The sequence below is a fragment of the Xenopus laevis genome, chromosome 2S (assembly GCF_017654675.1).
Source record: "Xenopus laevis strain J_2021 chromosome 2S, Xenopus_laevis_v10.1, whole genome shotgun sequence".
In the NCBI taxonomy this organism is placed as follows: Eukaryota; Metazoa; Chordata; class Amphibia; order Anura; family Pipidae; genus Xenopus; species Xenopus laevis.
In genome coordinates this window covers 73,469,641-73,482,721 of record NC_054374.1, presented here as the reverse complement: position 1 = coordinate 73,482,721, position 13,081 = coordinate 73,469,641, and the positions used below count along the sequence as shown (strand labels likewise).

General features: G+C 38.1%; 1 protein-coding gene across 4 annotated transcripts in view; it reads right to left on the bottom strand.

Annotated features, from left to right (window-relative positions):
* Positions 1-586: 586 nt before the first annotated feature.
* Positions 587-13,081, bottom strand: part of zmym4.S (zinc finger MYM-type containing 4 S homeolog) — a 52,827-nt gene continuing 40,332 nt past the window's right edge. For all 4 annotated transcript variants that reach the window (XM_018249506.2, XM_018249507.2, XM_018249509.2 and 1 more), the window contains exons 21-27: positions 11,970-12,064; positions 8,447-8,618; positions 6,916-7,067; positions 4,241-4,352; positions 3,903-4,151; positions 3,354-3,483; positions 587-3,251 (exon numbers count right to left, since the gene is read on the bottom strand). In XM_018249506.2, the coding sequence (XP_018104995.1) occupies positions 3,047-3,251; positions 3,354-3,483; positions 3,903-4,151; positions 4,241-4,352; positions 6,916-7,067; positions 8,447-8,618; positions 11,970-12,064 (1,115 nt within the window). In that variant the 3' untranslated portion in view covers positions 587-3,046. The remainder of the gene's footprint in view (positions 3,252-3,353; positions 3,484-3,902; positions 4,152-4,240; positions 4,353-6,915; positions 7,068-8,446; positions 8,619-11,969; positions 12,065-13,081) is intronic.

Sequence of the window (13,081 nt, the reverse complement as noted above, 5' to 3'; positions counted from 1 at the left end):
GAGTAAACTGAATGTACATGGTTTGCTTTATTGTTATTGATTGGTGATAATGTATTGCCAACTCTAATGGATATATTTGTGTGTTTAATTTAAAAGCAAAATAAATACTTTAAAAAATGAGCACCTGCTTTGAGGCCACTGGGAGTAACAAGTTGTTCATGAGCCACTGGCTGGGGATCACTGCTCTACATCATACTAAAAGTCAACCCAAAGGCAAATAACCCCTTTACGACAGAGGCTTACAAAGACCATCCCATAATCGGGTCCATCACTGCCAACTTCTCCTTACCTTTAAACTTCTGCAACCAAAACTTCCAGTACACATTTGGCCCATCCTGTGCTGCAGTTTTTCCAGCATCTAGAAATGCACCTTAGTCTATAGATATTTATACAGTTATGCTGCAGTGATCTAATCAATGATCTAAATATCCAAATGACCCATATTAAGCCCAGAGTGCAGGCTGTGTGTCCATTTCCATAGAGCTCCAGATGAGGTCTGTCTATTTGCTTCACACTTACCAGCGTAGGAAAATATTCCTTTATATATGCAAGTGAATCTACATAATAAAAACAATTACAAAACATGTGTAGTCTAGGCACCCCATAAGAATTTTAATATGCATTTATGTATTAATTACAACATACTAGTCTGAAGGAGTAACTCACCTCACAAAGCTATATTTTCATAGAAAAGGTGTTTATATATAGATATATATATATATAAAAATTCAGAGTTCCCAAGATTTAGAGTTCAAATCTACTGATGTAAAGGGTCCCCTGGCCTGGCCTTCCAAACTCTTTGTTTCAGGTTGACAGATGAATTAGAAGGTCAGCATGATACATCCAACAGAAAAATACAACAACCTGGTTTCCACTTTCACCGACAGTTTAACAATCGGCTTTCTAGGCAATTGCTAAACCATTGTTTGATATAATGGGGTGAACAGTAGCAAAAGGAGAAGTCAGATTGAAGGTCCAAGAAAAAGCAACAGACCCCTGTACAATTTAGTATACACAGAGACTGTAAGGTCTGAGGATGCCAGGAAGGGGTCTGTGCTTATGAGCAACTAATCATAAAGGTAATACACGATCAGAAAGGCAAATAAAACAAATTTCTTTTTTTTTCACTCCAGTCACACACAGCCCTGTGCGTTAAAAACACAACTGGTGATTTATTGTACAAGCAGGATAAGAACTAACAGATACACAAAAAATCCCAAAGGACTACTTTATCTTATAATATTAAACTCTGTTACTACTAAAACAAAGTTAATTTAAAAAAAAAAAATGCGGATAAAGGAAAAAAAAAATGGAAACCATTGGAACCCTTTTATATCCAAAAGGGATAGCAACGTATTGCGCTGCAATATTCAGCTATCCCCTTTTGATTAGAAAAAGGATAAGGACCGCTATCCCCTTATTGAATAAAAAGGGAATATGAACAGTGAAATTCATTCGTATTTCTTGAAATCTTCATACGGCTCATCTTTGTAGTATTTCATTGCAAGGGAGAGACCTGAAATTATTTGTAAACACTAAGCTATGTCCTTTTCTGTTTTGTCTTTTTTTTTTTTTTTTGTAAAGGAAACCGTTTTTAAGCAGGTCAGCTAGCTATACTAGATCATTGGGAAGCGTTATTTAATGCCCAATTGGGGTGGGGAACTGATGTTCAGTCTTTGCAGACAGCAGTCACAATGTAGAAAAGGCCATTATGCCCAGAAGACACTTATTATGTTCAGCTGCAGTTTTGCCCCAGCAGGAAAAAAATGGTCCACGTTTTATTCTCCTTTTGTTATTTTCAAAAGCTTCCTTGTTTTATATAGTAAGAAGGGTTCAGGTATGAGCAACTGGGCGGCCTCCGAAAGGCTGCTGAAATACAACTCCCAGCATCACTGCCAGCCTATGCTATACCCTGTTACAGATGCACTTGCTTTTTAATATTTTTAAAAATACTTTTAGTGCCAGACATGCCAGTTTTAGCATACTGTCCATAGCAATGTTATTTGCAACTGGGTTCTGGACGTGGGTGACCGTTTCACAAATTCTTGCAGACAACATATTTTTCCTTATTATATTAAAAAAAAACTGAAATTTATTGGGTAATCCCACTTGTGACAGAGATCAGCAATGCAGATGATTTCAGAAGTTGATTGCTCCTTTCCGAAGAGTTAAACAAATGCTAAGACCAGATTTTAAAAGGCCAGTAAAGGCAAATAGTTAAGGTACTTGGGAGTCTAAAAGCGTTTGCATTGTGGAGACAAGGGCAATTGTGCAGTGATATTGGTCTTCCATGCCAAGAAAATCCGCTTGTATCTTTTTAGGCAAAATAACACTAATTTGTGTCTGTCTGTGTCAACATTGTTTCAATTTATCTGCAACCATCTAAAAAGTGGTTCGGGCACGTCAGGCTGTGTGAAACCCTGCAAGGTAAGTGAATGTCTCTCAGGACCAATACATGTATGCGTTGGGTAATGTAATGGAACATCTGATGGACTACTGGAACTTGAAGAAAGGTCCAAAGGGGCTTGCAACACACCTGATATATGTATAAACACCAGATAGGATTATCAAAGAAGGTGATGTTATGATCTACATCTCCTATACAGTGTGACTAAACACTTGGTGAGGAGAAAGTCTTTCCATAACTCCTTCTGCTTCTCTTGCAGTGTAACACAAGAGCATTCAACAGCAAAAGGGATTAAAAACTCTACTTCCCCTGAGCTCCAGTTAAAAAGATTTAAAGTTCCTAGCACAGGTCTCTAGCACCTAGTCTCAGGTGTACATCCTCGGGGGATGGTGTAGTTATTTGCTTGTCTCTGTGCATGGTTTCCCATAACTGCGATTGAGGACTTCTGTCTCCCTTCCCCGTTCAGATCCAGCAGGAGAGTCTTCATCTGTACACATAGGGAAGGGTAAAAAGTGGGAAGTAGTGGATACGCTTAGAGGGTGGAAACGTTGCAATCACAGCTTAGTGTCTGCCCCGCTTTTTGTGAAAGGTAAGGTGGTTAAGGTTTCGGGTAAGAGAAGGGATTCATCTGATGCAAACTTAATCAGACATTTCTGCTTCAGAGTCCTCTTTTGCTTTCATCAGCTCCTCATGAACCTCTCGCACCATAAGTATGCGGGTCAGCATGCTCTCCAATGTGCCCGGATCAATGGGCATTGTGGAAAACCACATGGGACTGTTGGGTACACAGGAGCGCTCAGGCTGCAGGTAGAAGACGTCATTCCGTTGCTTCACACTTTCAGAGCTGGAAAAACCCAATTAACTTGTTAAAAACAATTAGGACAGAAAACAATGTAAGAAAAACGGGAACATACATTCATATGGGAGAGAAGTAAAAACCACTTACCATTTAGAAAGGTAAAATTCATACAGCCTCACTGGGCACCTGAGTGGGTTGTCGGTGTTCTCTGCCATCTCCATCACAAACTGCCCATCCTCATCCTCCACTCGCTTCCTCTTGCCCAATGGTGGTTTTTCTACAGAAGAAGAGAGAACAGTTTGAACTATAAAGGTCTCACTGACCATGTGATTGAAGTTACAGTTCTATACAGGTGAAGACAAAATAAAAGCTTTCATGGGAAATCAGAGTGCTCCCAGTTGTACCTAAAATCTGATCTATTTACACATGTCTAAATGTATGTATATGCTGAAGGGATCTAGAGATATTTTTTTAGAGAAGCAGGTGCATGGAATTTGCAGTGGGTAGCAATGTGGTAACCATAATATGCAAGGTTTGTACCCCAAAAATGATTGATAACAGGTCACAATATGATTCAATACATGGCTGTGTATATGACTATATGCAGTCAAAGCCATGTATATGAATATAAAGGAAAGCTGCAATATGAATATCATGACAGTTTTGCAATATCTGCAACTTATGTTGGCTACTTACCTTGCTCTGTGTCTGACTTGTTATAAGGAGGCATAAATCGCAGGTAAGTGGTTTTGGTGTTGTATTTCATTGTTTTTGTACGCCTCATGACATAGGCAAATGACAGTTGCTGGTGCTCGCTCACAGTCTTTAACTGAAAGTATTTGGTTGTGAAAAAGAGGAGAGTGTTGAGAAGAATGATGGGCGAATAAGCCCCTAACTGTTTACACTCCCACAGGTGCTCTTCTTCAATCCTTGAGAACATAAAACCTTGCAAATAGAAAGAAAATTGTGAGAATGGAAACACAGTACCGTAACCTCTGTTATCAAATGTTGTTATTTTTTAAAGCCCAGCTTACCATTTGGTAATATAGGTGGGTGCCAGTTCTTCAGAAGCTTAGTGAGTTCCACCATAAACCTAGAGTAGGGTTCTGTGAAAATATTGTCTATCCTTCCATTTTCAAAAAGGTACTGGGGAACAAAAAAGTAAGAGGGTCATGTCAGTAGCTGCATTCAATTTAATAGAAACGAAAAGGCTTAGATGAAATAAAGTATGTCGCATTAAGCCGAGTAGTGCACTGAGGTTTATAAGCAGCATCACGTGCAGCCAACTCTTCTCCTGTAAGAATTCATCACCGTGCTCAGGCTTTGCATTCACTTGTTAAAGAAAAGGTTGATCTGCAATATGGTGCCTGGGAACCTCTGCTGTGATTCTGAAGAGCTGTGCAGGGATTCTACATTTCAACTAACCCTTTCAATGTCCTTTAACAGTGGCCAAAGACGCACATATAATATTGTACGCATATTTGGTGTGTGTATAGTGGGAGACAAGCCAGCTGATATCGGCAGACTCATCAATCATCAAAATTTTGATCGGGCTTGTTTGAAGGCACCTGAACATTGGCCATTATTAGTGCAGAATCGTCAGATACAGGTAGAATTCTATTGTTTCTACCTGTATATCCGACAATTAGCTCTACACGTATGTGCTGAAGCACACAATCTTTCTTGGAAAGATCATAATTGTAGCATGTATGTATAATTGTATCTACACATTTCCAACATAGCCTGAGCTTTGCAATGTTTAGCTAGCAACACCGCTGACATCAAGTCCCACCCCTTACCTGATGAGAGAACAATGCAAATGATGCAAGTGCACTGGAATACAGCACTTTGGAGGCGCCGCACCCTGGCTAGAACCCAGTACACCCCCATTCATTTTTTAAAATGGTCCGGCCCGAGCACAGGCTGCGCACACAAGGATTTGCCGACACATGATGATGGCATGCAATGTGGTACAACGTCGCCGATGTTGGTGGGACCGTTACCAGCAGTACCACTGCAGCCTTTCCGCCCCTCCGGCACAGCCTGCAGGAACACTTCCGAACAGCGCCAGACTCAGCTCCTGGCGCTGAGCTCCCGCCTCCAATCTAGTTTGTGCCTAGGAGCTTGCAATCACATTGGCTAATGGAATGTTTATAGAAGTCTGGATACAATCTCTGACCCAAAGAACATACAACATACTTGGTCAATAGACAAGTGTTTAGTCCTTTCTCCAAGAAATCACAATCTATGGGGGGGGGGGGGGGGTTTGAGCTCCATGTAGATTGTGCAGAAAGTAGATACGGGGGTGGACCCCAGAGTGGATGGTGATTCACAATCAGATAAAGGTGCTGTAATGATTAAATCAATTGTTCTTCTGCCTATGATCCATATATAGCACCATAGTATCCATTTCCATTCAGCTGCTAACTTCCTAACAGAACCCCTTCCTATGCTGATGGTGAGATCTCCTTTCCTCCCCACCATCACTGGTTTATGCAAAGTAGCATTTTTTTAAACACTGACTGCTTATATTGAGATGCATGAAAGTCTTTATGGGTTTTATTTGTGGGATAAACCTACCAATGGCAAATGGCATGGACATTTTATTTATATAAATTAGGACAATAATGACTCTTTTTAATGAAACTTTAGTTGTCAAAGAATTATTCCTAGGATCTCATTCAATCTTCTTCGTCTGTTGCTGGGCACCATCTCTCCCTACTATACCTGCTATTCCACAGTTACACTCCCTTCCCAGAGACTATTATCCCATTGTTACTATAGGTACCATCTCTCCCTACTATACCTGCTATCCCACAGTTACACTTCCTTCCCAGACACTATTATCCCATTGTTACTATAGGCACCATCTCGCCCTACTAAATTATCCAGAAGGCTCAGGACCTGTGGTTTATTAGATAACGGATCTTTCTGTAATTTATAATTATATAATCATCATACATACAGTCTACTAGAAAATGACTGGCTCTTTAAATTTAAGGGGCCCCGCCAAACTTGCCCCAATTGGGCCCCGCAGTTGGTAACACCAGCCCTGCCCACTCCTCTTCCTTTCCAAATAGGCCTCGCCCCTACGATGGTTTCATGATAGAGGACTTTCAGACTGACCGGAGGAAAAAATAGTGATTACAGCAAAATTAACAGAACAAGATCTTATTCTGAAAGCTACTATCTTTATAGAGGAAACCAAAAAGACATTAAAAAGGATCTTCACCCAAAACTTGTTTTTTTCCCATCATTTTTGCATTTTAGAATGGATTTAATAGTTTGAATATAGAGAATCCCCAGTATTTGTTTATCCTGTTCTGTTCTCTGGTTCTTATGTAGTAGCATAAGTTCTCCTCTAGGTAAGTTAACCAGATAGACAATGGATTCTGGAAGTGCAATAAATAAATAGATGTGGCAAAGGCTTCAGAAATGAATGAACGGCTGTTATGAAGCAGCGGTCCAATCCTGGAGCCTCTCAACACTAACATTTGCTTTCAGATGCAGGAAATACAGCTGTAGGTTTTATTTTCCTTACTAAGCTGTGATGTTGGAGAAGAGAAAAACAAGCCCCTGTAAATATTTCAGCTGTCATGAACAATTTACTGAAGGGACAATATTATTTGTTTATATAAAGTATGAGGTGAGCATGTGCTGTACTTAAAGACAATTTGGCTGAAAAAGTAAGAGCTATCAATTTGGTTACCTGTTGGACTCCAAGGCACAAGTACAGAATGCTGTCTGCGTTGTACTTCTCTCCATTTGGCCGTTGCACCTCCTGAATAAATTGACACAGACCGTAGCTCAGTTCGGAGAAGGTGCAAGACAGGAGATCTTCCTTTAACTTGATAGGCCGAACTGAAACAGAAGTACATGGCAGCATGAGAGGACAGTACAGACAGTAAACTGAAGATCCAAACCTATCTTTTTTATGAAATGTGGTACCATAAAGACAGTGACACTTTTAGCCAGTTTAACAGATGGGCAAATCGATCAGATTTAAGGAACTCTGTTGTTAATTCTGTGGAGCTGCAACCTTGACTCTATTATTGGGCATTATTGTGGCTTTTATAGCTGCCCAGCACATGCAAAAAAATATTTATTTATTGTAGCAATGATGCTATTTTATGGTAAAGGCCCATAGCATGCTTTCATGCACTTTGAGTTCAGGGTATTTTATTAGTGTAAATATCAAAATGCCCCCTAAATGCTTGTATAGAATAAAATGTCATCAATCAGTCTATAGCAGATTGGAAAAGCACATTGATGTTTCCAGACAATTGTCACCCGGTAAACACAAACACAATGTAAGTCTATGGGGGCAGTTTTGAGCTCTTAATCTTTGCATTTTTGGACTACTGAAAAGCATGGCACACACAGCATCCAAATGCGTCCTCATCATTACACTTATATGACATATACAATATATAAAAGCTAATCAAACCCAATATATTTTTTTGTTAGTCCTTTAAAGGAGAAGGAAAGCTACCAAAGCAGTTTATTGCCAATAGATTAGTTATAATAGTACAAGATAGAACACTGTATTTATTCTGCAGAATGCTTTACCATAACAGCTCTAGAAGCTCTCTGTTTGTTTAGGATAGCAGCTGCCATATTAACTTGTTGTGACATCACTTTCTGCCCGAGTCTCTCCCTGCTCACTCATAGCTCTGAGCTCAGATTACAGCAGGAAAGAGAAGCAAACTGAGCATGCTCAAGCCCTAGCCCTGGAGGTTTAAGCTGAAATAAGGAAGTCTGATACAGAAGTCCATGTGTACATAATAGAAGGAGAGAAAAGCTGTGTTTCTTTTGATTCAGAGCAGAATTACTTTGAGGGGTTACTGTTGTATTTATATAGACCTTTCTGATAAAGCTTACTTAATTTTAGCCTTTCCTTCTTCTTTAAGGGCACATTTATTCTATAAAAAAAAGTATAATGCATCTTATGCTGCAGTTCATCCTGACCAAAGTCACATTTTTATTTAATAGATATGTGTGGAAGCCGTTGTTGTGCTAAACTATATTCTGGTAAGTGCTGACAGATAGTCCTGAACTGCTCCACTGCAAATGGATGAAAACACATCCCAGTTGCAGGATTACTAAGAAAACTGTACTTTGCTTTTTCAACCAAACAGAATCACATATATTAATCAGACTGAAAGCGGAGCATTACTGCTGGCTTTACATAGGAATATATAAGCTTATTGCCCTCTTTAAAAACTTTGCTCTATACTTGCCTCCAAATTTAAGCTCTTCGTGATCGTCTTGTGTATTTTTCCATCGCACCCAGTTTTTCCAGGCATTGACCCCGTACATATATTTGAGCGTGGAACCGAGCGGAGAGCAGCCAGGATAGGTTCCCTGAATGAGATTCCGTGGCTCAACAGCTACAATAGACTTCTTCCGACCCTAAAAAGCAGCAAGAGAACAACTTCAGAAATGAATACAATTATGTAAAAAAATAATAATTTATATATATATATATATATATATATATATATATATATATATATATATATATATATATATATATATATATATATATATATTCTTTAACCAAGATCAAAAAACGTAATTGCGCACAGTAATTGGCTCGCAATTGAATAACATTACAATAAATAATAACATTACAAGTAATACACTCGTGTTGTTCTTGTTTAATCGTAGAAAATTGCCAACCCTTTTCTAAGATTAAGCCACATAACCACGAGTGATAGGTTTTGCTTGTGGCGATCTTAAAGTCATACTGTAGCAAGTCATTTTGGAAGTTTTGGCAACAAATCTTACAGTGTACAATCACCCTTTATGCCATAGAATAACCCTTTCCTAGGTAAATCGATTATTAACTTCTTCAAGGAACAACTCATTCCAAGTTTCTGAACTGTTCTCTTACCGCTATTAAAGCAGGGTGAAAAGGCTTGTACTAAACAGCAGAGAAAGGTGCAAGTGAAAAATGGTTTACTTTTATATTTAATAGCCACAACCACGTTCTTCAAAGCCTGAGTAACTGCCATTAATTTAGGGTTATTATATTTGCTGCCCAATCATAAAACCGGACACACACAAAAGATTAACAACATTAATTTAGATACATGCGAAGAACTGCTGTATCTTCCATTTAGGGGGTTATTTATCAAAATCAGGAATTTTCTCACTATTTTCTGAAAACCACTCCAACTTCCCCCCTATTTATCAATAAATTTTGACAAAAATTTGTGTGTAAAAGACTCGATAAAATCATGAAAATGTTTTTTAAAAAACTGATTTGTCCCCGAAAACCAACTTTTTTCAGGTCATCAATCGAACGAAACCCACCGCAGATCAGGATTTTCCTCAAAATGTCAACAGGATATCTGCCATTGGGGTGTATTTATTAGAAAATTAAGCCACGGTCCTCTAGAGTGAAATTCACGCCACTCTCCATTCATTTCTATGGGATTTTTAGGAGTATTTATCAATGGGTGAAAGATCCTTTGAGAAATAGGCCTTTCAAAATCCCATAGAAATGAATGGAGAGTGGCGGAATTTCGAGGACTGTGGCGATCTCTAACTTCACTTTCTGATAAATATACCCCACAGACTATATGAACTCGGCAGGTCTGGGTTGGAGTACTTTTTTATTTGGACTCTGGGTTTTACGAAATCTTGAAAAAAATGTGAAGTGTTTTTTTTCTATGAAAAAATTGTGTTTTTTTTCCCCCTTTAAAAGTCCGATCAGAAGAAAAATCAGACTTTAATAAACAACCCCCTATACTGGAATTGCAGTTATTGTTAACATGATGCAGCCAATGATCTCCTGAAAATGTGCAATAGGTTTTTCTTTTTTGTTGTTTTGTATTCATTGGATAGCAAAACATCACTTTTACATTTCCCTCGTTTCACACCATTTATTTTGTGGTCCCACCAATATTTAATGCATTTCCCTGATTTTACATTTTCTATGATTTTACATAATTTTTTTCTGGTCCCCTGGAAAACTTAAAATGTGGGTTCTACTGGATTTGTTTTTTCCCTTCTCCAGTTTGAAGCCTATCCACTCCTACTTACAAGTGCAAACAGCACACACACACACACAGTGGATTTTGGCATAAAAACAATACAGTATAAATGTTTGCTCTATAATCTAATGCATGCACACTTAGGGGCAGATTTACATAGGGTCGAATATCAAGGGTTAATTAACCCTCGATATTCGACTGCCGAATGTAAATTCTTCGACTTTGAATATCGAAGTCGAAGGATTTAGCGATATTCCTACGATCTAAGGAATAATCGTTTGATCGACCGATTAAATCCTTCGAATTGAACGATTCTAAGGATTTTAATCCATCGATTGAAGGACATTCCCTATAGGCTAACATTGGCCTCGGTAGGTTTTAGGTGGCGAACTAGGGGGTCGAAGTATTTTTTAAAGAGACAGTACTTCGACTATCGAATGGTCGAATAGTCGAACGATTTTTAGTTCGAATCGTTTGATTCAAAGTCGTAGTCGAAGGTCAAAGTAGCCTATTTGATGGTCGAAGTAGCCATATTCAATGGTCGAAGTAGCCATATTCGACCATTCGAAATTAAAAGTATTTTTTCTTCTATTCCTTCACTCGAGCTAAGTAAATGGGCCCCTTATACGCTGAAGCAGCAACTGTCAATGCACCTGTAAAAAGGAGCAGAAGGGAGTGCGTTGGCTTTCCTCTACCTGTGTAGAAAATGCAGGAGCAGAAAAGCCAATGCACAGCCCTGTGTGCCAATATCCTTATAATGCCATCTAGTTAACAGGGTCATTAACTAGAATGCTTATTAATATTTTTTTCAAATTGTTATCTTTCTAAACAAAGCGTCTCTTCCTCATTTTCAGTTTGCAGGGAGAGTAGAAACTATATTACAGTTTGACTTTTAGCTTCAGAACAAAAAGATAAGGAATGTAAAAAATAAATAAGATCAACTGCATATGGATGAAATGATCTACTAATCTGCATAAAGAGTGTTGATGTACAGTTGGCAACCATACTCATCTGGTAAATACAGTATGCTTGCAGAGACTGCCTTAAGCAAGTAGTGAGTCTTATGTTTATTCCAAAAAAAAAACCCCACCAGGGCTATATGTGAATAGCAGGAGTCAGCTCCTTGATAATACATGTTGTGTGCTCCATACCCCATAACAAGAAGGGGTAGTCCTAAAAACAGTTACAGGTGTATTAGCAAGGAACTGACTATTGCTGTAGAGTCTACGGTTTCCTACTACATAAAATGAATCTGATAAATAAATAGGCTTATACCTTACACTTCTTTAAACTCTGCTTATGGACACAAGTGCTTTCTATATGGACTGTAAGGGGTGTAACTGTGTGCCAGCACTTATGCCCATGTTCACATGAACGTTGGTTATTAATCAGTGGAGATTTATGCCGCAGACTGTTTAGAATTGCAGATACTGTATTTTACTCAATGTATTTACTTTTATTTGTTTAATTGTAACCATATAATGCTAATTAGATATTGATATATACTTGAAATAGAGAGTATATCTCTACATTTGTCTCTATATATTTTGAAGCTGGGTACAACAAGTGTCAGTAGCCAGATAACCAATGATTAATTACAATGATTATTTACGGATATTAATGCTTACAAACTAACAGCACAACAACGGATGTTGGCTAATTAAATACCCTTTAATAACTAACTAGTTATGGAAGACCAAAAAAGCTTACATTGAAAACGCACATTTTTTGCAAATATCTGGGCTAATCTATTAATACTCACCCTCCTCTTTGGTTGAGGAAAACCATCTCTGTGTTTTCGTCTGGTTCGAGAACGAGATAAGAAACTGGATCCTTTCCCCTGTTGGTCAAAAGCCTCTGCATAGGAAGATAAAAGACACTGTATCAGTCAGCACCATTTTAGCAACTTATGGGTGTGTCTATAGTAGGTTAGCAAAAAGACATGGCTGAAATTGTGAATGGTTAAATCAGAGCAGAACTGACCCACTCTGAGTGCAAGAAAGGTAAGTCCCAAAATGACCCCTGCTTAGTGGCAGATTTTAAAGAGCAGCTGACTGACTCTCTAGCTTTTAAAACTTATTGGGTTTTGTGTGATACACAAATACTCGTTACGTTAGTTTATGGGACTTGTATAGCACAATTACTGCAATATCATTTTGCAAATTTGACAAAAGCTAGTATATTATGAGTTGTTCTTTATAAAATGATGCAGATTACTGCTTTGTGCAATACTTATGTCATAGTTCAGAACATAATTAAATACATTTCCCACAACAAATTTCAAAGCTACAAGTTTATAACCTGCCATATGAGACTGTAAACTCTTTCTGAATGAATGTTACAATCAAATCCACTGGTGTAATTCTAGATGTGACCTTGGAGACTGGAAATACTGAAACATGTTAAGTATTTTAGTGTATTCCTTCAGGGCCATGTTCACATAAACTGTGCATAAAAAGGCCCATAAGAGTCATATTTCATAAACACCTAGGCAAAGACCAGTACTTTTGAAACAGTGTGCTCAGGACAGAGAAGACAAATTAGAATATAATAATATAATATAATTATACTGTGTCCTTGGATTAAAAGTTGTCCACTCTATACATTTTATTAATGGAGAGGACAACATTAGATCCATGTTAGTAACCACCAAGGTGTGGGGGATCTATATGTTTTAAATATTTCTGAGTGTTAATAAACTTGTTCTATTTGCTTTCTGAATTTTCAGTGGTGATGACATAATTTACCTTAGTCATTTTAACACCCTTATCTTTAAACTCTCCACATGGGAGAGAGACAGCGAGAAACAGAAAACAGGTGAAGAAAAGTATTGAAGATACTTGGCTAGTTAGAATCAAAATAAAAAACATCAAT